Source organism: Abramis brama (assembly GCF_963993115.1).
Source record: "Abramis brama genome assembly, chromosome: 19".
NCBI lineage: Eukaryota > Metazoa > Chordata > Actinopteri > Cypriniformes > Leuciscidae > Abramis > Abramis brama.
In genome coordinates, this window is record NC_139981.1 from 2109663 (window position 1) to 2135779 (window position 26117).

Below are 26117 nucleotides of genomic sequence, written 5' to 3' on the forward strand. Positions count from 1 at the left end.
GAGATGTTGGTTTTTGAAATACAATTTGAAAAGTAGTCTGATTTAAATGATAATTACAATATATTATCATATTTCCTACATTTGTTCACTAAATTAATGTCAGACATTTTTAAAGACCAAGGTTTCATGGTGAAACCGCCAAATATTTGGTATCTCTGAAAAGCCCTGAATCTGCTCTTTACAGGACACCCAGGTTGTGACATGTGACATGTACGGTGTCAGAGAAATTCACTAAAGTATAATGTCCACTACAGTGGACAAAAGTCTATTCCTGGGTCCCAGGAGGATACATTTATTTCTACTATGGAAGTCATTGGCCACTGTCTGGTTACCAATATTCTTTTAAAATATCTTATTTTGTGTTCAGCAGATTAAAGAAACTCATACAGGATTGGACAACTTGAGGGTGAATAAATGATGACAGATTTTAAACTGTCCCTTTAAGTTGACAGCGCTACGTCACACAGTGATATTGTGGTCGAGGGAGACGCCTAGTGGTGTGACAGAGCATTGCATTGTTTTTGTGTGCAATATGTACAAATTATTATAGGAAAGAAATTCATGAGAATCTTGATATTTACATTATATATTTCAGACTTTTTATTCTTATAAATACAAAAGCGTAACTGTGTAAAAGTTGTTAACAATCGAAAAAATAATAATTCTGCTCGTGGTTCAGAAATGAGACTAAAACATGAATATTTCGAGAGCATTAGTTATTTTTAATAATATTACATCTATCTGCCCATGAGCTTGTAACTCAGCAATGACATAATTTCGACTTTTTATATTATTATTATGACTTAGTATGTTATAATTTTATAATCTCATCGTTATTTTTATTTTTTTACAGTTATCATTTACCAAATCAAAATCATCAGCAAAAAAAAAAAAAAAAATCAATCACTAACTTGACGTAATAGTCACTGCAAATTCAGGAAACTTGAATCACAGCGTTCATCATTGTTAAATGTTTTATTCACAAAAACAAGTTTCTCAAGATTTTGCCAGATTTGATGCCTTTCCTGCTGAGATTTCTCTTATTGTAAAATCTCATTGATAATAATAAGAATAACACGTTTCTTAAGAATTATGATCATATCTTTCTTACTGAGGTTTTCCTATTATGCTATTGTATTTCAATGCATTGTTTCTTTTCCTGCAATAAAATAAATCAAGTCACATTTATTATATTTTTACAATACAGATCGTTTCAAAGCAGCTTTACAGAGATAACAGGAAAATAATGCAACAACGTTTTTTTCTAGAAGAAAATCGCGTCACAGTCCAGCTTAAGTAAGTTCAGTGATGTTTCATTTTTGTTATAAAAAAGTTATTAATTTAGTTAATATATATATATATATATATATATATATATATATATATATATATATATATATATATATATATATATATAGCCGCTCTCATCGTCCAGCTCAGTTCAGTTCTTAATAAACGGTGTCAATGCAAGCAGATCAATAATATTGTTGAATATTAAATTAAATTAAATTGAATAATTAATTATTTTTAATAAAAACATGAATTACAGCGTTTATTTTAATAAAACTACTTTTCCCAGAAGGCACAGCGCGTCAACCGCTGCACTCCTATTGGTTGTCCTGTTGGTGTCGTCATCAGCGCGCAGTTAGACATGACGCGGGCGCGTCCGGGACTCATCAGAACTCCGCGATGCGGGTCGAGCCGCCGGTGTGTTCGGTAACGGGTCTGAGCGGCGACGCGTCGGTCCGTCCATGAGAAGCTCTGCGGCGGCGCTGTTTGCGTGTGTCCTCGCGGTTCTGCTCCACTGGCTCGGCTGGACCGACAGAACCGCGCTGCTGCTGGGCTTCAGTTCTGCAGGTACCGCTCAGCTGGGCTGAAACTTCTCGACTTTTATTGCTCTGTTCCCACTGTTATTTGTAGGCATGGCAGTTTGTGTTGAAGAGTAAGTGTGTGTGTGTGTGTGTGTATGACCTCTGCATTCGACGCATAAGGTGGATTAATATATAAACGCTTATAGAACAATTAATGCATGCATGCAAGTCTTTATTAATCAGTTCTTATGAAGCTGATGCATATAGATGCATGTAGATATATTAATGCATATAGAAACTTGGTGCTCAGGTTATTTAGAAAGCTAACACTTAACTGAACGTGTAAAGATAAAATAAAAAAGTGCATATTCTCAATTCTATTAGAAACAATAATGCATATAAACTCAGATACTGACTGCATATGTAAACTATTGCTAGTTTTATATAGATTTATATATTTATATATATATATATATATAGCCTATATAAATTAAAGTTCCTTACATTGAACGTTAATGGTATAAATCATCTATCTATCTATCTATCTATCTATCTATCTATCTATCTATCTATCTATCTATCTAATGTATGAAATATTAATGTTCAATGCACATGGAACTTTAATGCACGTTCTATGAATGTAGATTAGAACATGAATGATTGGTGCATAAAAAATTCATATATTCTGCTTATAGGACATTAATGCTCAATTAGATGATGAGTAAAAATAAAAACTAATGCACATTTTATTTAGAACAATTACTACTTTTACTAATACTCTATACATATGCATTGAGCATTAATGGTCTATACATATTAAAATCTGTCTATTTACTATAATGTATAAATATTATATTTAATGCATAACCTCAATGCTAAATGCATGTAGAACATGAATGCATAAAAACATTAATACTTTTTTGCTTATATAGCATTAATGCTCAATTCTTATGATGCTGAGACGAAGCGATTACTGCTTAATGCATAATATAATGTATAGACCATCCAATGCATATAGAACGTTAATGTTGACTGCATTTAAAACATGAATAATCAGTGTATAAGAACATTAAATCTCAATGCATTGACCATTGCGCACTATAGTTCCATAAGCATGTAGAACAGCTGTATGGCAAGCCGTTTTAGCTTAAATTGTACGCAGTGTTACTCGTCGTAATTGCATTTTTACTAGTAAGAATTCAATTAGAGAGCTCTACAATTCAATTCTTACTAGTAGCAATTACAATTAGAGAGCTCTCTTATTCAATTATTACTAGTAAGAATTACAATTATAAAGCTCTCTAATTCAATTCTTACTATTAACAATTCCGTTATTCCATAACAACTCCATAACAACTAGTCATACGTCTCCATTGACTTTCATTCATTTTTAATTACGGAGCTCTAAAATTGAATTGTTACTAGTAAGAATGCATTTGCAGAGCTCTTTAATTTAATTACAGAGCTCTGCAATTATACATATCTTTAATTCATTTTTTTACTAGTAAAAGTTTAATTAGAGAGCTCTGTAATTGTAATTGTTACTAGTAATAATTGAATTGTAGAGCTCCGTAATTAAAAATGAATGGAGGTCAATGGAGACGTATGACTAGTAAAAATTCATTTGTAGAGCTCTCTAATTGGAATTGTTACGAGTAAAAATGCAATTACGACGAGTAACGCTGGGTACAATTTAAGCTAAAACGGCTTGCCATACAGCTTGCATGAACTGACTTATAATATGTTCATTTCTGCGGGGTTGAGATTATGAGATGTGAAGTGAATGCACGTCATCACTGACAGGTCTGTGTTAGATGAAGCCTGCATTAGTGATTGGAAAGGTGTATACAAATAGAAGAATGTGTGTAGAAAGTATCTCACTGAAGTCTCTGAGAGATTTACCTGGCAACAAAGGCTCAGATGCACATTACACACTTACTCTGATGTCTGTCACACACGGTGAAACCGGACACAAGTGACAAACCATTAGGGGATCCAAAGGGCCGCCGCTGCCAGAGACTTTCATCTGTTCTGTGTTTCAACCTGCCAGAAAGGCTTTTTACATGTTTCAAACATATGCAGTGATGGAGAATATCAGCTGATTATTGTGTTTCTGTTAAATATTGTATTTTTAGATAACCAGAAGGCTGTGCATGAGGTGTTGGTGGGCGTTCTGTCGGCTCGGCATCATTATGAGCTCCGGCAGGCCATAAGAGACACATGGCTGGGGTACATCAAACATCACCCGCACTTCAGGACACGGTCGGTCCCACACACACACACACACACACACACACACACACACACACACACACACACAGGGCTGTGAAACGATTAATTGCATCCAAAATAAAAATTAGTGTTTACATAATATATGTGTGTGTACTGTGCATAATTATTTTGCATATATAAATACACACATGCATGTATATATTTAAGAAAAATTTATTTATATATAAAATATTTATATTTCTTTATAATACAAATTATATATATATATATATATATATATATATATATATATATATACATATACATACAGTATATATAAGCAACTATTTCTTAAATATATGCATGTATTTATATATACAAAATAATTATGCACAGTACACACATATATTATGTAAACACTAACTTTTATTTTGGATGCAATTAGTCGTGATTAATCGTTTCACAGCCCTTACACACACACACACACTTTCTTGTACATCTATCTTTATGAGGACATTCATTGACACGATGCAATCTCTAGCCGCTTACCCTAACCTTACCCATCACAACTAAGTGCCTAACCCGACCCCTGACCCTAAACCGACCCTTAACCTCATTATAACATTATCCCTAAAACCAAGTCTTGACCCTCAAACAGCCTTTAAAGGCTCTCAGAAACTGAGGATCGGCCAACATGTCCTCACTTTACTCTCTCTGTCCTCACTCCAATGTTCTAAAACTCAAACTGGTCCTCACAAAGATAGTTGTACAAGTACACACACACACACACACACACGGCTCATTACAACTCTGTTCACACATTGATTTACTGTAGAAGATCAGGCTTTGTTATTGACTGAAAAATTTACAAATTGGCCTCCAACTTTATCGAACCTTATAAAAATCCACATTTTAATATCATTCCAACAAAAGCTCATTAGGTTTCTGCAAGCGTTGCCTCAGTTCTTCTGGATTTAGTCTGTCTCAGGTTTTTTTTCTTTCTGTTTCTTCATGTAATCCCAGACGGACTTGATGATGATGATGAGTTTAGATCATACCGGCTGTTGTCAGACTCCTTGTGCATACAAACATCACACTGGATTATTGCAATTAATGGAAAAATGAATGTTTGGAAATGTAAACTGATATTTCCTGAAGCAAAAGATTCAAATAACTGACTTAAAACCATTTGAACTAAAGAAAGTATTGAACATATTGAAAATACCAACATGCCTTAGACTTTTGCACTGTACTTTATGTATAAATATATACAATGACACATTTATTTTCTAAAATCAAGATAAAACCTCAATATTGCAATAAATCAAGGTCGACACAACAGCCTCTTAGACTTAGTTGAGCTCAAGCGTTCAGAAAGTCTTTCTTGGATATAATGGACAAAATCTTTCTTGGATATAACGGATAAATAAGTACAATTAAATAATCAAAGCCTAATTGCACTGGACGCGCTGGATATATGAAACACCTGCGATTCACAACGACCTGCTAATGCACTCGCATTCACTTCTGTGGCTTTGTTGACAATTTTGGTTGAGGAAACGGACAATGCCCTGTAGACGGCGATATACAGTATATCTCATGTGATATACAGATGCCCTGTAGACGGCGATATACAGTATATCTCATGTGATATACAGATGCCCTGTAGACGGCGATATACAGTATATCTCATGTGATATACAGATGCCCTGTAGACGGTGATATACAGTATATCTCATGTGATATACAGATGCCCTGTAGACGGCGATATACAGTATATCTCATGTGATATACAGATGCCCTGTAGACGGCGATATACAGTATATCTCATGTGATATACAGATGCCCTGTAGACGGCGATATACAGTATATCTCATGTGATATACAGATGCCCTGTAGACGGCGATATACAGTATATCTCATGTGATATACAGATGCCCTGTAGACGGCGATATACAGTATATCTCATGTGATATACAGATGCCCTGTAGACGGCGATATACAGTATATCTCATGTGATATACAGATGCCCTGTAGACGGCGATATACAGTATATCTCATGTGATATACAGATGCCCTGTAGACGGCGATATACAGTATATCTCATGTGATATACAGATGCCCTGTAGACGGCGATATACAGTATATCTCATGTGATATACAGATGCCCTGTAGACGGCGATATACAGTATATCTCATGTGATATACAGATGCCCTGTAGACGGCGATATCACATGTTTATAGCAGAAATAAACTGATGCAGAAAAAGTTAGGTGCCATGCAAAATGAAATGAGTGATTACTCATCAGAAAAGTATTGGAATAAAGAGTACATATGTGACCCTGGACTACAAAACCAGTCACATGGGTAACTTTTTTGAAATTGAGATAAAATAAGAAACTGAATAAATACGATTTCCATTGATGTATGGTTTGTTATGATAGGACAATATTTGGTCGAGAAACAACTATTGAAAATCTGGAATCTGAGGATGCAAAAAAATCAAAACATTGAGAAAATCTCCTTTAAAGTTGTTCATTTATGTTGGCGATTGTGCAGCATTCAATCACAAAAATAAATGTTTTATATATTTATGGTAGGAAATTTACAAAATATCTTCATGGAACATGATCTTTACTTAATATCCTAATGATTTTTGGCATAAAAGAAAAATTGATAATTTTGACCCATACAATGTATAGTTGGCTATTGCCACAGATATACCCGTGCGACTCGAGACTGGTGACGTGATCCAGGGTCACAAATACTTACTCAAAAAATGTAGTCAACTCCAGAATAAAAGTTGCTAATATATTTGACACTCAGTCAAAATACAAATTAGCTAAAAAGATACTCAAGTACAGTAATACTTTACACCACAGATCAGTGTAAAAACAGATTTACATTATAAAACCTCGTTCAGACTCTTAATTCTGATTGGATGCGACCTTTTAACAATCTATGGATGCGACACAATCAAAGCCTCTGTAAAATAGCCCATAAACACTGTGATTAATTCTGTATTCAATGAAATTCAGTATTCAAAGCTATTAAATTCCACTTGACGTTACACCCTTAGTAGTGTTGCACTTGCATTTTACTACAGAATCATTTATTGATGTATCGATGTTTATTATTATATTTGAAAGGGTGATGGTGAAGTTCATCGTGGGTGAACACGGCTGTGCTGTCGCTCCAGAGGATCGTGAAGACCCGTATTCCTGCACACTTCTGAACCTCACGGAGACCGGTCAGTTCATCTGATAAACCACACTCGCATTCGTAACACATAAATATGTTCCTGATTCAGAGCAGACTCAGTTTCGTGAGGCTTAGATAATGTCACTTTTTACCATTCTGCTTTTCTGCCTCGTTTCCTCCCTTTGATACTGTTCATTTCATAGACCCCCTGCTCTCTCACACACACACACACACACACACACACACACACACACACACACACACACACACACACACTCTGCACGCCTCGCAGGATGTGGCCTGAAATCATAGTGTGCACTTGGGTTCTCTTCTAAAAAGTCAGCATGTTTCGGCTTCCAGCTGATTTCGTTTGAACATCCTGTAATAACGTTCTGCATTTTGATGATTTAGCCACATCTTCATGGTCAGTTAGAGGAAAACTGAAAAACAGGCTTTCTGCGAGTCTTAAAGTCACAAATTAAGGCCTTAAATTGGTCTTAAATCAGAGCAGAAAGTCAAGGCGTTGTGTTTCAAAAAGTGAACATCTTCCTCTGTATTTTTGTCCTGTTTTCCTGTACAAATATCTAAACGAGTTTGAATTAAGATGCATTTACTGGAAATACAAATGTAAAATTAAGTCTTGAAAAAGTGTTTATGCTAGAAATAAGAACAAATATCCGTCAAAACCTCTAAATTAAGCAGATTTTTCTGAGTCCAATGTCAGATATTTGTTCTTGTTTTAAGCATAAACACTTAATTTCATTTTGGTCAATTTCACCAAAACAAGACTTGTCATTTTACATCTGAAGTAAATGCATCTTGATTTAGGAATCTTTAGATGTTTGTACTGGAAAAACTGAGAAATAATGAGGAAAAACATCACTTTTTGCAGTTTGATCAGAAGGAACAGTAAAAATTATTTCCATATTTTAGTCGTTTTAAAGGATTAGTTCACTTTCAAAACATTTTTTGCTGATAATTTACTCACCCCGACGTCATCCGAGATATCCATGTCTTTCTTTCTTCAGTCGAAAAGAAATTAAGGTTTTTGAGGAAAACATTCCAGGATTTTTCTACACTGAATGGACTTCAATGGCAACCAACTATTCCAATGTTCACAGAAGGTTCAAATGTCCGTCTCAATGCAGCTTCAAAGTCTCGACACGATCCCAGTCGAGAAATAAGAGTCTTATCTAGCGAAACAACTCATTTAAAAAAAAAAAAAAAAAGTATGTGTATATATATATATATATATATATATATATATATATATATATATATATATATATATAATATACTTTTTAACCACAAATGCTCGTCTTGTACCATCTCTGAGATGAGTATTACGTCATCACGTTGGAAAGGTCACGAAAAAATAAATAAAAAATAATAATAATAAATTAAAACAAAGATGTCGGACGATTTTGAAGTTGGAGAAAATTAGATGAAATTTTTCACCCTTCCCTCCTTTCTGAACCGGAGTACACAGACAAATAACTTGGATAGATGACGTGACGCGTGACCTTTCCAACGTGATGACGTAATGCGTGGCGCATCTCAGAGATGGTACACGACGAGCATTTGTGGTTAAAAAAAATAAATAAAAAAAAATATATAAAAAAAAAATTATATATATATATATATATATATATATATATTTATATATTTATATATTTATTTATATATTTATTTATTTATTTATTTAAATGAGCGATCGTTTCGCTAGATAAGACTCTTATTTCTCGACTGGGATCGTGTCGAGACTTTGAAGCTGCACTGAGACGGACATTTGAACCTTCTGTGAACATTGGAATAGTTGGTTGCCATTGAAGTCCATTCAGTGTAGAAAAATCCTGGAATGTTTTCCTCAAAAACCTTAATTTCTTTTCGACTGAAAGATATCTCGGATGACATCGGGGTGAGTAAATTATCAGCAAAAAATGTTTTGAAAGTGAACTAATCCTTTAAGCAAAACGAGTAAAATTAATTAAAAAGTAACAGATATTTGTTACTGACTCTTAAAAACTTTTAAGTGTTTCTTCTTACATATTGATGTTCCCTTCAATTTATTTCTTAGATTTTTGTTACTTGGTCTTAAATAAGTCTTAAATCACCCTTCATAAAATCCGCACAAACCCTGAAAAATGACGAGTTTGAATTTTCGGAATGTTCACTTTTTCGAATTTGAAAGTAAAAATTCCGAAAAGTCAAACTTGTTATTTTTCTGTGGAACATGAAAGAGAATTTTTAAAAGTAGCAACTTATGGAACGATATTCCTGTAGCTCAAACATTACAGCATGCATAAATGTAAAAATGTAAATGATGATGATAAATAATGTGAGAGATCGATTCACAGGTGTGATTTTTACTCAGTTTTTACTGTGTTTTGAGGAGCGTGACGGTTCGAGAGTTTCAGAGCGGTGATTGGTGATGCGTTATGCTAATGTGTGAGAAAAGCTCTTCAACACATCTGTGCTTCTGCCTCTCGTCTGCGCCGTCTTTAATTGGCTTTTGTCTCAAGGACGAGGAAGCGGCGAGTCTGGAGCTCGGAGAGCTGGAATGAGCGGCTCGTTTCTCGATAAACGACTGTGTTCTTCCAATTGATCTCCTGGGTAATAAATGGCCGCTTTCTAATTAAGCCGAGCAGTGAGTCTCTTAAAGTGCTGATGTGTGGATTATTCTGCAGCGGCCTCGACATAAGGCTTTATCTTTAACCCTTCTTCTGCTTATTTGTTTAATTTGTCGTCACATGATCAAATGAATGTGTTTTTGCATTTAATCAAAACTATTAAAAGACAAATGAAAGTATGAGAATTATGTTGTGAGCATAAAAGGTAAACGGATGATTTGTCAAGGTCTGTTCACTCTGTGCATTCATCAGGTGCATTCTGGGATGCTTTTATACGCTTATTGAGGAGGAACGTGTGTGATGAACGCCTGATGATGCTTTTCACTACAACTCACACATTAAAAATTAACTAATAATAATACAAACCATAATAATAATAACAATAAAAGCAATAATAATTCAAAGTAATAAATATAATTAATATTCTTAATTATATTTTAATTTAAATAATTATTATATATTTTATTCTTATTTTAGTTGTTACTACCAACAAAAATAATAATGGTAATTATAATATTGCTATTAATAGGGAAATTATTTAAATTAAAATATAATTTAATATTAATTTTTATAATATATATATTATTATTATTATTATTACTAATATTATTTTATATTTTAATTTAAATGCATTTTTATTATAATTAATAATAACAATTATTATTAGCAAAATTTATAAAATGTATTATTATTAATATTAATAACAAAAACATCAAAACTAATAATAGTAACTTTTAAATAAAAATATAAATTAATAATAGTATAATTATTACTATTAGATATTATTATTATTATTATTATTATTATTATTAAATTATATTCGAATTAAAATATTTTTTTAATAAAGATAACAATAGAAGTATTGTACTAAAATATATCCATTAATTCTAAAATAAAACCATCATTACTATTAATATTATTTTTATTATTATCAATCATTTTATTTTTCTAAGGATTTGATATTTTCCTGGCGTTGAACCCTTGCTTCAGCTGATCCCTGATCTGTGTTTTCAGTGTCGGATGAGGAGATGTCCATCTTGAGTGTTCCTGAGGGCTCAGCGCTGGTGCCGTGTGACGTCTCTGCGCTCAGTCTGGACTTCAAGGTCCTTCACCCTGTGGTCATCACTCAGCTGGGCGTCTTTCCCAACGGCCCGAGACACGAGTTCACCGGGAACGTCACCGTTCGGCTGCTCCAGGTGGACCAAGAGGTACGAGCACAGGCGTCAGGGTCACCTGAATATAATGGTGCGTTCAAGTCATCTCGTATAGATCGTATTTACCAGTTGAACGCACATGAATGCCACAATGTTGTAAATACGAGTGGGAAGTTCGGGATTTTCTTTAAGCCCTGATCTTTACTAGTTGTGTGCGTGTCAGTGAGAAACATGGCGGAATACCACAATACTTACAGGTATTTATCAGTCATATTGTCAGGCTTTTCTATTTACAGCGAAGTAAGCTAATTACCTGCACAGAATATGATAGCATTATAATATAATTGTGTTCCCTTCAATTTATTTCTTACATTTTTGTTACTTGGTCTTAAATAAGTCTTAAATTTCCCTTCATAAAATCCGCACAAACCCTGAAAAAAGACGAGTTCGAATTTTCGGAATGTTCAGTTTTTCAAATTTGAAAGTGAAAATTCCGAAAAGTCAAACTTGTTATTTTTCTGTGGAACATGAAAGAGAATTTATTAAAAGTAGCAACTTATGGAATGATATTCCTGTAGCTCCAACATTACAGCATTAATTGCCTGCACAGAATATGATTGCATTATAATATAACTATGTAATGATAAAGTTTGCAGGGGCTTCATAAATTAATTAAAAACATAAAAAAGCAAAGCACACATGATGCACATTTATTTGTTCTTCATTTTCTAGAACTAGAGTTTAAGAACCTTGCTCTATTTTTGTGTAATTAAGAGAAAGTTCACCGCCATCGTACTGTGACGAAAGTGACTTTAATGCACCTGCCGTCGTAAACACGACTTCCCAGGAGGACTTTTTATTAGTTTTTATTAATGAAAACAAAGCTTTTTGAAAACGCTCTCCAAAGTACATTTGTTGTAGCGTGGACTGTCAAAACGGAGGTATTTTAAAAACGTTGACATAAGTTTAGTTGATTATGATGGTATTGTGCCTGTTATGTGCTATTGACTTTCACACTGTTGCTAAAATATGTTACTTCACACACTCTTCATATCACAGTCCTGCAAAGATGACAGAAAATTCACTCGCATTTGCTGTCGCAAAACATGAGCAGTTTTAGACCAAACATGATGAGTGAGAGCGACCTGGACGATCAGTGAATGCTGAGATATTCTGATAAATAAAATGATCCTATCATATAGAATTGCGCGATAACTTTATTTATTTCTCACTGAGATTACCGTCTGTATCATCTCGGTGAGCAGGGTTCCTTGAAAGTTTGTGAATCTGGGAAAAAAAATTCAAGGCCCTGGAAAGTTTTTGCAAATAAACACACACAGACACAGGTCCTTGAAAGTGCTGGAATTTATTTTGTGCAAGAAGTTTTCTGGAAAAAAAATCCATATTTATTCCCTCCGGTCCACTAATGTGTTATTTCGCCAACACTTCGTGGCCTATGCACACTAGCTTGCTTGATTTACGGTAGTTACGCGCATTCACGCGCATTTACGCGTTACGTGAAGTGTTTCCCGCGTGAGGTACTTGAGTTGTACGTTGCCGTGACGTTCACGCGCGCACAAAACTACTACGATGGGACCTGAGCGTTTGTTGTTGAACACAACAAATGTGTTCCCACATTAAGTGCTTGAATTTGAGGATATTGGACCTGGAAGGTCCTTGAAAGCTCCTTGAATTTGAAGTTAACCAAGGTGTGGGAACCCTGTGAGGTTTTACGCATGCGCAGTAAAGGTGAATTTAGCGTTTTCAGGCGTTTTCCAAAAGTTTCTCATCCAGAACGGAGAGCGTTGTTAAACGAAAACGCCGTTTTCAAATGCAGACGTAGCACTGCTTCTCAACTGGGACACAATATCATTGTACAAATCAGAATAGACCCTGTGACCCATTTTTGTGTCTCGACCCACCAGTTGCTGTAAAATATGCATAGAACAGTCATCTTCCATTAAACTCGGATTGCACTTTGTAAAGTCACTCAATTAGTTCTTGCCACTGGAGGAACCTAAAATATCCTGCTGGCTTTTTAAGGTGAGTTTTCATCATTCCCCGCTAGACATTACTCATTTATTTGATAAATGTGCTGGAGATGTGCCGTGCGGCAGAAGTCAAAAGACGTATCGTTCATTCCGACAAGCCGGAGAGATAAATGCGCGGAGAGCAAACTCAATAAAGTCTTCTCTATCAGCGCGGCTGGAAGTGGACGCTTTGATTGTGAAGTCTCTCTGATCTTGCGTTGGACGAGCCAGAGGTCGGCGGATCTGCGTGATGAAATCACACGCCGCTTAATTCCACAATTTAACACATTTCCACGCTTTGTCGAAGTCAACAGACTAACATACGAGAGCTGCTGATGTGAGAACACTGAACTGGAGTCTGGAACAGACGAGAGGACAGAATTCAACAACAGTCGTGTTAGGAGTGTGCTTTACCAATATGTGCAACAATGTTGTTCCATTAAAAATTATTAGAGCTTGTTTTGAATTATTCATACATTTCCAGCCTTTAAAGTCATTGGTTTGTTCTTGGCCTTGGGCAATTTGACCATAGTTCTTGCAGTTTAACTTTAGTAATAAACCTTATAAATCACGGCTCCTCATTGCGGTTATTGGATCAAACTATGACATTTAGAAATTAGAAATACAGCAGCAACTGTTATGATATAATTATACTGTTCATATAATAATGGGTTGAGTTTGAGTGCTGAGAAATTCAATTCAAACTGAGTTGTGGGTTTTTCAACTATTGACACTTTTATATCCAGGGGTTTATTTTAATTAAAACTAAGAGAATTCAATCTTCACTTTTTTTTTTTTTGTTGCTGTTATTTGAAGGTCACAGTAAAACTGTATTTAATTTAATGTCATTTAGGCAATTTCTGCTTGCAAAATGCTTATTTTATTGATGTTGTTTTTTACTCTCATCCACGACCCAGATGTTCACTCTTAAAATATGAAAACCTATCATGAAAATATAATTATATTTTAAAACATCATAATCTTGATTAAAAAATAAAAGAGTGAAACTAACATTTCAAGACTTCCACGTGTGTGTGTGTGATATTTAAAAATCTGTGAGTTTTTTTCTAATTGGTTGTCATAATCAATTATGCAAAAGTGAATATTATTTGCATGCATTTAAGGATATCTAAAATAGCCTTAACAAGACAATTAAGTCCTAAAATGTCATTATCGCTACATAATTTCTAAATTCATGTGACGTGATGGCAATGACAAAATATGAACATATGAAAATTTTTAAATATGAACATCGATCATAAAATTATATTTATAGTTTTAAAATGTAACGTGATCATCTTAAATAAATAAAAATATATAAATATATGACGTATATTTATAGTTTTAAAATGTAACGTGATCATCTTAAATAAATAAAAATATATAAATATATGACGTATATATTTGTTTATCTAAAAACTTTTTTTTTATATCAGTTAAATTATGCAAAAGTTTAAGAGTATTATTTATGTGCATAAATGATATATAAAATAGCCTTTTATTTTTTGACTAAAATTCTAAAACAATGTGCTATCTTCATGTGAAAGGTGTCCTGTTTTTCAGAAAAAATAGCTTTCACCAAATTACAGTTATTGACCATTAGTGTGTGTGGTGAGTTTGTAAATAGAATTTAAATAGACAAAAACAAAAAAACAAAAACGAGAATAAATTTACTGATTTTTATTTAGGAAAAAACTGAAAAATTGTTGCACAGTTTTCATTTAGGACACTTTTTTTCATGCACACACACACAAATGCATGCATACATAGGCACGCACACACCACATGCTAAGATACGTGAAAGAGTAACGGCCAAGTTTCATTAAAAAACATTTTTCAAGACCAAAAGCCTGCCATTATAATCCTAATGTCATCACCGCCATGGAATTTCACACTAAACACATGATGTGTGAAGTGATGGAAATGACAGTCGCACCAGGAAGATGAAGAGGTGTAAGACGTGTCGTCTGGAGGCCGATGAAGATGAGGAGCAGAAATCACATGTTGACTCGTGTGTGTCAGTTTATTCAGAGAGTGTTGCCCTTTCAGCTGTGCAAATATGCTCTTTTCTCTTGGTGTGTGTGTGTGTGTGTGCAGGAGGCGGTGGTGAGCGCTCGCTTCAGCACACTGAGTCCAGGATCACGTGTGGGTGGGATGTTTTACAAGCCCGTGGAGCAGTTCATTCTACCCAAGGTGACGCGTTCAGTCATCATTCACACCAGCATCTGTAGAAAACACCTACATTAATGTCTAAGTTATGGATAATGTACATCCATCAAAAGAATAGCTTGCACCAATGGACATTACACGGCGATTACATTAAAGAAGTGTCTCAAATATCAGCATGAGCATCATTGTACAGTGATTCTGTGACCTTGAAATGTTGCGACTGACCAATCAGAATCAAGCATTTCTGAATAGAAATTGAATAGAAAGTCTTAAATTGCATACTTTGCATGTGCTTCACTTTATTTGTATCATTTAGTTATATTAGTTTATTGTTATTTATCTATATATCTTTTTTTGAATTTGAAAGATAATGAAGTTATTGTTTGATATGTGAGATCTGTGATTGTGGTCCTTGAAGTAGTGCTTGAAATATGTTATGTATATGGCGCTGTTAATGTAACTCGTGTTTTCTGTGAATGCATCTGTTAGGGAATTTACAGTTAAAGACCCAAGGACAAGATATGATTCAGAAAGACCAGGAGTTAGAAGTGCAGTCAATTTAAGAATTATTATAAAGTGAAGAGAAATTCTACTGAAGATAGTTTGCAGTTTCATCAGCAGAAGTTCAGCTTCAAGAGGTCGCTCTGTTACAGTTACAAAGATCACAGCAATTATACCCTTTTTTATAAGTTATATTCACTCCTCTTTTGTTCGTCCAACAGCCTTTCATAAAAGTGAGGGAGCTCTCTGGATAATTTGCCAATGTGTCACTTTGTCTCTCTGCCGTCAAGTCTATTATTTTTACGTTTACCATTATGATCACACTGGAAACTGTACAACCAGGGTTCGAAATGAGGGGGGTCTGGAGGGGTCCCGGACCCTCCATAAGTCATTAGGGACCCCCCATAAGAATTTATTTTTGGATTTTGGGGGGTCCCCGACAAATATATTTTAACATTAAAAATGATTGTGAAAAGGGTCTTTAGTGACGTTTTATATTTATAACAGTAATTATTTTATTTCCTAGCGCGAGGCAGCAATCAGGGCAGCTATTAGCCGAGTAAGTTCCTATACAGTGTCACAGATTGTTGTTGTGGTGCTCCCGCAGACACGCACTGTAGCTGAACGCGGCAAAACGAAACCTCACAAAGAGTGAAATCCTGAATGAAAATCCTGTAAGTGCTTCGATTATGTCTATATCTCCATAATTGCTTATAGTAAAATATTAGGAGTTCGAGTTCCTATATCAAAAGTTGCATTAACTAGATACCCAGTGCAATGATTAGAAGAGTACGTTTGTCAACGTTTCTTGCTAGCTGTATGTGTATGAAGCCAAATGATCTGCCAGCTAACAGCAGACTATGGAAGCTTGTTTCCGCCACAGAGTGAAAAATAAAAAAGGTAACGTTAATTGCGACTTTTTATCTCAGAATTAGGCTACGTGATATAAAGTCGCAATTGCAGGTTATAAAGTCAGAATTGCGTGATATAAAGTTGCAGTTGTGTGTTAATAAGTCAAAATTGCGTGTTATAAAGTCAAAATTATGAGATATAAACTCGCAATTGCGAGGAATATAACTTTTGCGACTTTATATCTCGTAATTCTGACTTTATAATACGCAATTTGGAGATATAAAGTCAGAATTGCATGATATACAGTCGCAATTGCGTGTTATAAAGTCAGAATTGCGAGATATAAACTATTCTGAGGTAAAAAAAAAAAAAATCTGTATTTTTTTCCCTTAGAATTGGACTTTATATCTCACAATTGTTAGTTTATATCTCACAATTCTGAGAAAAGATGTCAGAATTGCGAGAAAAAAAGTCAGAATTCTGACTTTATAAGACGCAGTTTTGACTTTATTTCACGCAATTCTGACTTTATAACACATAATTTCTGACATCCCAAGACCATTATCCCACCTTCAACATTGGTCCATATAATTTTGCCTACAGTATATAGTGTAGCAAGGTAGTCTTCAGAATTTTTAATAATTTAATAATTAAATTTTAGGGGACCCCCCAAGAGTCCTAAGTCATTTCGAACCCTGTGTACAACACTGGTAAAAAGTAAAATCGCATAAGCAAGATTTTGAGAATGACTCTGAGAAGTCATTCAACTCATTTGATATTTCGAAGCAAAAATATTATTTAAAGGGGTGGTTGATTATGATTTCACTTTTCTAACTTTAGTTAGTGTGTAATGTTGCTGTTTGAGCATAAACAACATTTGCAACGTTACAACGCTCAAAGTTCAAAGCAAAGGGAGATATTTGCTTTTAAAGAAATCGCTTTTTAAGGACTACAACAAACGGCTGGTAGAGACTACACGACATTCCTCCCGGGTTAGTGACATCACCAACCCTAGAATTTACATAAACCCCGCCCCCCTGAACACGATTTATAGATTATTATGACAGAATATGCTAATCAATGATTAGAAGATAGTTAACTCCACATCAGCTACATAAATTTAAACATAAACAAAAAAGTTTTTGAATTTTTTCAGGACACAAGCTCTTGAAGCTCCGCCCTCTGCGCTGGGAGCAGCAGCTCATTTGCATTTAAAGGGACAGACACAAAAACTGTGCATTTTTGCTCACCCTTAAAAAGTAACAATTTTAACATGCTATATAAAAATGATCTGTTGGGTATTTTGAGCTAAAACTTCACATACACACTCTGGGGACATCAGAGACTTATTTTACATCTTGTGAAAAGAGCATTATACCACCCCTTTAATACCTTGATTATAATCACTTATTAGATTTCTTCGAGGCATCAGTGGAGTCCAGAATGCACTCTCTTCACGTCTCAGTGTCTCTGGTCTTCATCTGCAGGGTTTTGAGGGAACGCTCCTGTGGGAAGCTCAGGATTCGTCCGGTCTGATGTCTGTCAACACTTCAGCGGTGCGTCTGAATAACGGCGGAGGCGTTCTCAAGTTTGGATCTGTGAGAGCAACAACTTCCTTTCATTTGAATGTCTTATAGTATAAAGAGCACACTGCAAAAATGCTTTTCTTACTTAGTATTTTTGTCTTGTTTCCAGTCCAAATATCTAAAAAATTCTTAAATCAAGATGCATTTACTAGATGAGGAAAATACCTTAAGATTTTATGTCTTGTTTTCCGGGGGATTTAATCCAAATTAAGTGAGTTTTTGCTTAAAACAAGCAAAATTATCTGCCAATGGGGTCAGAAAAGTTATCTAAATTCAAATAGAAACAAGATTCTTTTTCTTACCATATTGTTTTAAGCAAAAACTCACCTAGTTTTTATTTATTTCCCCAGAAAATAAGACACAATATCTTATGGCATTTTCCTACTTAAGTAAATGCATCTTGATTTAAGGATTTTTTGATATTTGGACTGGAAACGAGTTAAAATACTAGGCAAGAAAAGCATTTTTTGCAGTCCAATAACTTAATGCAAAGTTGTTCTGTTCTGGAGGGTTTTCATTGGCTCAGATCAAGAAGGTTTTGTAGATGTGGCACGAGTCCATCTTTCAATCCCAGAGTTTTCCTTCTCATCAGTATGAGGTTATTGTGTGTATTTTCCTCAGGTTGAAGATGGCACGTTGCCTCACAGGAGCGCTTTGGGCTTCCCGGGTCTAGCTGGAGGATTCATGTTTTCAGTGTACGGTACGTTGAGGAGAATTATGTAGCGTTTGTGTTCTGTGTCACTCAGCCTTGTGCTTTCATGATCAATAACTGAATGGATTGGGATGTAGGAGAACTTTGGCAGCTTCGGTAAGATTATTTAAAGAAGTCTCTTCTGCTTATCAATTCTGCATTTATTTGATCACAAAATACATTAAAAATTGTGAAATATTATTACAATTTAAAATAAACCTTTTCTATGTGAATATATAGTAAAATGTGATTTATTCCTGTGATCAAAGCTGAATTTTCAGCATCATTACTCCAGTCTTCAGTGTCACATGATCCTTCAGAAATCACTCTAATATGATGATTTGATGCTCAAGAAACATTTATTTATTATTAAACAGTTTCATATTTTTGTGGAAACTGTGATGCATTTTATTTTTCAGGATTCTTTGATGAATAGAAAGTTCAAAAAGAACAGAATTTATTAGGAAATGTAATATTTTGCAACATTATAAATGTCTTTAGTTTCACTTCACACTTTTTTTGTGCGGCTTCATATTTTGTGGAAACTGATACACTTTTTTATTTTTTTTATTTTATTTTTTTTAATACAATTTTCCAGATGTGGAGGTGTTGTCTGAGCTCTTGCGTGGGCGAGCAGAAAGGCAGCGGAGTCGAGTCGATCAGCTGAAACACGAGGACGAAGCCCTGCGGGACGAGAGCCTCAGACACGGAGACATGGTGTTTGTGGACGTGGTGGACACCTACAGGAACGTGCCTTTAAAACTGCTGCAGTTTTATAAGTGGTTAGTGCATTACCCGATCACCTCCCAGACCTCGTTCTCCAGGTATAAATTTGCATATTTGCCAGATATTATAGTACAACAACTTTGCTAGTTATTTAAAGTCATTGTATCCCTTAAAACTCATCTTTGATCACCAAAATTACATATTTAAGCATTTATTCCTCCAAAATAAAATATCTTGAATGTAACTCGACACCCTTGCCTCATTTAGTATACGCGGTTCTATGAATATGCAAATGAGCCCCGCCTCCACTCACTCACTCAGCTCAGAGATCCACTGGTTGACGATCACACGCTGATCTGATTGGTTACAAGGTAGTTTGTGACGTCAGAAACACCAGCGATTTCAAAGCGTGTTTTTGAGACTGTCTTTGGTTCACTGCAGTTTTAAGGAGAAAATACTCAGCAATGGAGTCGACTTATGAATTTACACATGGTTTGTCTGAAAGCATATTAAAAACACCACATAGACACATAAACAACATTAAAAGCTGGATTTTCCTTGTGCTTATCAGTCAGTCAGTAATATGTTATTATGGTAACTGACATCCTCAGGTCTTCTGACTGTCGTGTTTGTCGGGTCTCATACTCACCGGTGTCTTGTATTGTGAATCTGCCTCAGTTAAAGCAGATCTGCAGAGTTCAGGGGTTTTAATGAAGCGTGTAAATTCCCCGCTCGCACAGGTCGGTGGGAAACGCTGACTTCAACCTGCTTCTCAAGACTGATGATGATTGTTATATCGACGTGGACGCCGTTCTGCTGAAGACGGAGCGCAGACGCCTCACACACACCAGCACACACACCGGCCTGTGGTGGGGCAAGTGAGTGAGCTGGACCACTTTCTCTTCGGGAATCAGATTCATCGTGATTCATTAGAATAGATGGTTATGCAAAGAAATTATAGCGAGCAGAATGAGTCAGGTTAGAGTTACAGATTTGTCTTAAAGGTTTGATTGATAGAAATAAAATTGGTAAAAATACTGAAACTGAATCAGTAATGTAAAAAAAACTATTTAGGATTCTTTGATTAATAGAAATGTTTTGTAACATGTTTGGGAGGGGAAATCAATATTGGGGAAAGAAATCAATATTTTTATTCAGCAAGGATGCATTAAGTTGATCAAAAGTTACAGTAAAGACATTTATAATGTTACAAAAGATTCTATTTCAAATAAATGCTGTTCTTTTGAACTTTCTATTCGTCAAAGAATCCTGAAAAAACTTTTCAACATTGATAATAATCATAAATGTTTCTTGAGCATCAAATCATCATATTAGAGTGATTTCTGAAGGATCATGTGACACTGAAGACTGGAGTAATGATGCTGAAAATTCAGCTTTGATCACAGGAATAAATTACACTTTACTATATATTCACATAGAAGACAGCTATTTTAAATTGTAAAAATATTTCACAATATTACTATTTTTTTTTTTTTTTTTAATCAAATAAATGCAGCCTTGGTGAGCAGAAGAGACTTCTTTTAAAAACATTAAAAATCTTACCGATCCCAAACTTTCGAACGGCAGTGTATATTTATTAATTACATTACTAATTAATACTTTTATTCAGCAATGATGCATTAAATTGATAAAAAGTGACAGTAAACATATTTATAATGTTACAAAAGATCTCTCTGTGTGTGTGTGTGTGTGTGTGTGTGTGTGTGTGTGTGTGTTTACTGAGTTTACTGTGTGTGTGTGTGTGTGTGATTACTGAGTTTACTGTGTGTGTGTGTGTGTGATTTACTGAGTTGTCTTGTGGACCGTGTTCTTCAGTTTCAGGCAGAATTGGGCCGTGGATCGAGTGGGGAAGTGGCAGGAACTGGAGTATGCGAGTCCTGCGTATCCGGCCTTCGCCTGCGGATCTGGATATGTGGCGTCCCGGGATCTGGTGGAGTGGCTGGCCAGCAACGCACAACATCTGAAAGCGTACCAGGTGCCGTCTCACACTAGATGATGCTTGATGATGATGTGTTTTCATAACCTTCTTCAAAATACAAAGGGATTGTCAAGTCAAGTCAAGTCAAGTGTATTTATATAGCGCTTTTCACAATACAGATTGCATCAAAGCAGCTTCACAGCATTAAACCAAAATAACACAACAAGGTTGTTTCTAGTGTAAATTTATTGATTGATAAAATTAAATTAATATCCCCAAAATATCCCCAACTGAGCAAGCCAAAGGCAACAGTGGCAAGGAACCGAAAACTCCATCAAGTGACCTAATGGTGTCCTAAAACTCCATCAAGTGACCTAATGGTGTCCTAAAACTCCATCAGGTGACCCAATGGAGAAAAAAAACCTTGGGAGAACCCAGGCTCAGTCGGGGGCCAATTCTCCTCTGGCATTTATGAACTAGAGGCCAGATTGTAGTTTGAACAGTAAGATTTAAAATGTTATATGAATGCCTGGCTGAAGAGATGCGTCTTTAATCTAGTTTTAAACTGGGAGAGTGAGTCTGAGCAACGAACAGTATCAGGAAGGCTATTCCAGAGTTTCGGAGCCAAATGTGAAAATGCTCTCCCTCCTTTGGTGGATCTGGATATCCTAGGTATGACCAAAAGCCTCGAATTTAGTGATCTTAAAGAGCGCGATGGATTATAGGGCGATAGAAGATCCGTTAAATAGACTGGAGCTAAGCCGTTTAGGGCTTTATAAGTCAGTAGCAATACCTTATAATTAATACGGAACTTTATAGGTAGCCAATGTAGTGATGATAAAATCGGTGTTATATGATCATATTTTCTTGATCTAGTAAGAACTCTAGCGGCTGCATTTTGGACTAACTGTAGCTTGTTTATTGAGGATGCAGGACAACCGGCTAATAAAGCATTACAGTAATCTAGTCTCGAGGTCATGAATGCATGAACTAACTTTTCTGCATCAGAAACTGATAGCATATTACGTAGCTTAGCAATGTTTCTAAGGTGGAAAAAGGCTGTTCTTGTAACATATGAAATATGATTTTCAAAAGACAGGTTACAATCGAGTATAACACCCAGGTCTTTTACTGTAGAGGATAAAGTAACAGGACATCCTACGATGTTAAAGTTGTATTGTGAGAGGTTTTGTGGGCGGTTTTTTGAATCGATAAGTTTTACCTCTGTCTTGTCTGGATTTAATAAAAGAAAATTACGCGTCATCCAATCTTTTATATCTTTAACACACTCTGTCAATTTGGATAATTTAGCGTTTTCATCCGGCCGTGATGAAATATATATTTGAGTGTCATCAGCATAACAATGGAAACTAATTCCATGTTTCCTTATAATATTTCCAAGTGGCAGCATATATATTGAGAATAACAGAGGGCCCAACACAGATCCCTGCGGCACTCCATAGTTTACTGGAATTATAATCGATTTTTCTCCATTTAAATAGACAAAATGGTAGCGGTCTGATAAGTATGATCTAAACCAGCTTAATGCTTGTCCTTGAACACCAGTATAATTTTGTAGTTGATCTAAGAGTATTGTGTGATCTATAGTATCGAACGCAGCACTTAGATCAAGTAAAACTAGTATTGAGATGCAGCCTTGGTCAGAAGCTAAGAGTAAATCATTTGTGATTTTAACGAGCGCAGTTTCAGTGCTATGATGCGGCCTGAATCCTGACTGAAACTTTTCATAGATATCATTTTCTTGCAAGAAAGAGCCCAGTTGAGTGGACACAACTTTTTCTAATATTTTAGACATAAAAGGTAGATTTGAAATGGGTCTATAATTTGCTAGATTATGCGGGTCTAATTGTGGTTTCTTAATGAGAGGTTTTATCACTGCCAGTTTAAATGTTCTAGGAACATGACCTAAAGATAAAGACGAGTTAATAATATTGAGGAGAGGCTCTTCTACTACAGGTAACACTTCTTTCAGTAGTTTAGTTGGTATAGGATCTAATAAACATGTTGTTGTTTTAGATGAAGTGATAAGTTTATTTAACTCTTTTTGTTCTATAGTTGTAAAGCACTGTAATTGTTCTTGCGGGGGGAAAATTGAGGCTGAATTATAAGGCGCGATTGAGGATTGAACGTTTACAATTGTGGTTCTGATGCTTTCTATTTTCTCAGTGAAGAAGTTCATGAAATCATTACTACTGAACTGTAACGGGATATTTTGTTCGGGTGACTTCTGTTTATTTGTTAGTCTAGCCACGGTGTTAAATAAAAACCTAGGATTATTTTGATTATTTTCTATTAGTTTGCGGAGGTGCTCAGCCCTGGCCGCTTTTAGGGATTGCTTTTTAGAATTACCCAGCATGCAACTATATTATGATAAAGATCCCTATTTACAGAAATCCATGATGACAAAGACATGCGTGACACCATTAGCACCTGTTCATAAGCGATGCTCTCTTGAAATCAATGCTTGCTGAATCAGATATGCCTGTAACGATTTCATTCGCTCTAAATATCACACATTTGTTCTGGACGTTGAGTCTCTAATCGGTTTCTCGCTGTTATAAAGCCACTGAACCGAGAGAAATGCTGCTAAAAGGGCATTTCTGCCAAATTCATTCAGATGATGTATGCAGAAGATATTTATAGTGTTTTTCAGCTTGTAAATGCATGATTTCACAGGGAGAAGATGTGAGCATGGGCATTTGGATGGCTGCTGTGGGACCTCGCAAATATCAGGTGAAAAAGACAGCTGCACAACTACTGCCTTAATATACCAATATACATATAATAATCTATATGTGATCTAAAATGAACGTTAATAGATGTGTATATATATCATATTTATCAATACATATAAATTATTATTATTTCAAAATTATTAAATTTTTCAGCTGCACACCTTCAGAAACCAACTACTGCCTTTATGTATATATATATATGATAATATACATATGATCTAAAATAAACGTTAATATATGTATATAATGAGAGAGTATATATAGATATATTACTATCATTTCAAAACCAACTATTGCCTTGATTTTATACAAATAAATCTAATATACACTGTGTGTGTGTGTGTGTGTGTGTGTATATGTATGTATGCATGTATGTATTTATTTATTTTAGTCATTACTGTTATTTGTTATTGTAATATTGTATATTAATTTCGTGTGTAATTATTTGGCAGTATTGATTGTAAACACAATCATGCCTATTTTATGTACTTTAAAACTGAAATTAAAAAATATATATATAAAAACTACCATATATGACTAAATTGTGTGTATATTGAGCCTGAACACAAGTCTCTTGTTGATGTGGAGGGTTTAGTGTCCTGAATTACACTGCCGGCTGTTACATGCTGATCTGTGCAGCAGTCGCGCGTTTCGTCATTCCTGTATTATTGCAGCTCATATGAATGAGTGGATAAAGGCATCTGGCAAATTCAATTCAAACTCAAAGCGATACATTATTAAAGGTCATTATGCATTGCATTAAAGGTCTATATTTGATCAGTTCATCAGTAACCGCACACTGTAAAAAGTGTTCAGTTCGTTCACTTAAAAAAAAATTGTAAACCCGTTGCTTTAAAACTAAGTAAATAAACTTAATGCTTAATTGAAAAAATTAAGTTATGTAAACTTGACAATTCCACATTACTTAATTTTTTTAATTAAGCATGAAGTTAATTTACTTAATAATTTTAAGGCAACGGGTTTCCTCAGTTTTTTTAAGTTAAGTCAACTGATCACTTTTTACAGTGTGGGAATCAAACCATGACATTGATGGAGTGTTATAGGATTATAACGGGTTCTAATGTGTGTGTGTGTGTGAGACAGGATTCAGGCTGGCTGTGTGAGAAGGAGTGTTTCGTGGACATGTTGTCGTCGCCGCAGCATTCGGCTCAGGAGCTGCGCTCGCTTTGGGAACGGAAGAGGAAGTGTGGCGATCCCTGCGGATGCTCCTGAACACTGATGTTTCACACTCAACACTTCACTGATGCGTTGGAGATTTCTCGTCTCGTCTTCAAGAGGCTCCACATTTCCCCCAGTAATAATAATGTTCACTTGTCCTTTTCTGTTATTGGTCACAGGCTGGCTTTGAGGATCATGACATAAATACAGGGTTTGTGAATCGTCAGGGCAGCTTTCCTGTTCTTTATCTTGTCACGTGTCTTTCTGTCCCTTTGCCTTCTTTATTGCGGCGAGTTCTCGATCACCAAACACGCAAACCCTCTTCACTACTTTTAACTGAGCTGGACGCCAAAATTGTTACATTGAAATGTTCATTTATGAACAATAAAAACAGGTTGTAAATGTGTCTGTTTGTGTGATGACGAATCAGCGTAGAGCAACTTCTTGCGTCAGAACGGAGGCTCACTATTGGCCAGCATCACACACATGACCAGCGTCAGCCAATAGTGAGCCTCCGTTCTGATGCTTTACACTACGTTACACTGTTACACTACGTGAACTCACTCAGAGAAACACAGAAGAAAATGAAGAGTTGAATAAAGTCGTTATTTTTGCACACTAAAAGTATTCTCGTCACTTGATAAACTTAAGGTTGAGCCACTGTAGTCACTTGGACTATTT

At 35.3% G+C, this 26117-nt stretch overlaps 1 protein-coding gene across 1 annotated transcript; it reads left to right on the forward strand.

Moving 5' to 3' along the window:
• Positions 1-1621: 1621 nt before the first annotated feature.
• On the forward strand, positions 1622-25842 carry b3galnt2 (beta-1,3-N-acetylgalactosaminyltransferase 2). Its single transcript, XM_084092487.1, has 12 exons — positions 1622-1857; positions 3947-4073; positions 7172-7272; positions 10868-11061; positions 15135-15230; positions 18047-18157; positions 18767-18845; positions 19435-19618; positions 20303-20440; positions 21399-21558; positions 24199-24255; positions 25362-25842. The coding sequence occupies exons 1-12, from the start codon at positions 1752-1754 to the stop codon at positions 25488-25490; spliced, it is 1482 nt and encodes a 493-aa protein (XP_083948613.1). The 5' UTR covers positions 1622-1751; the 3' UTR covers positions 25491-25842.
• The last annotated feature ends 275 nt before the right edge of the window (positions 25843-26117 follow it).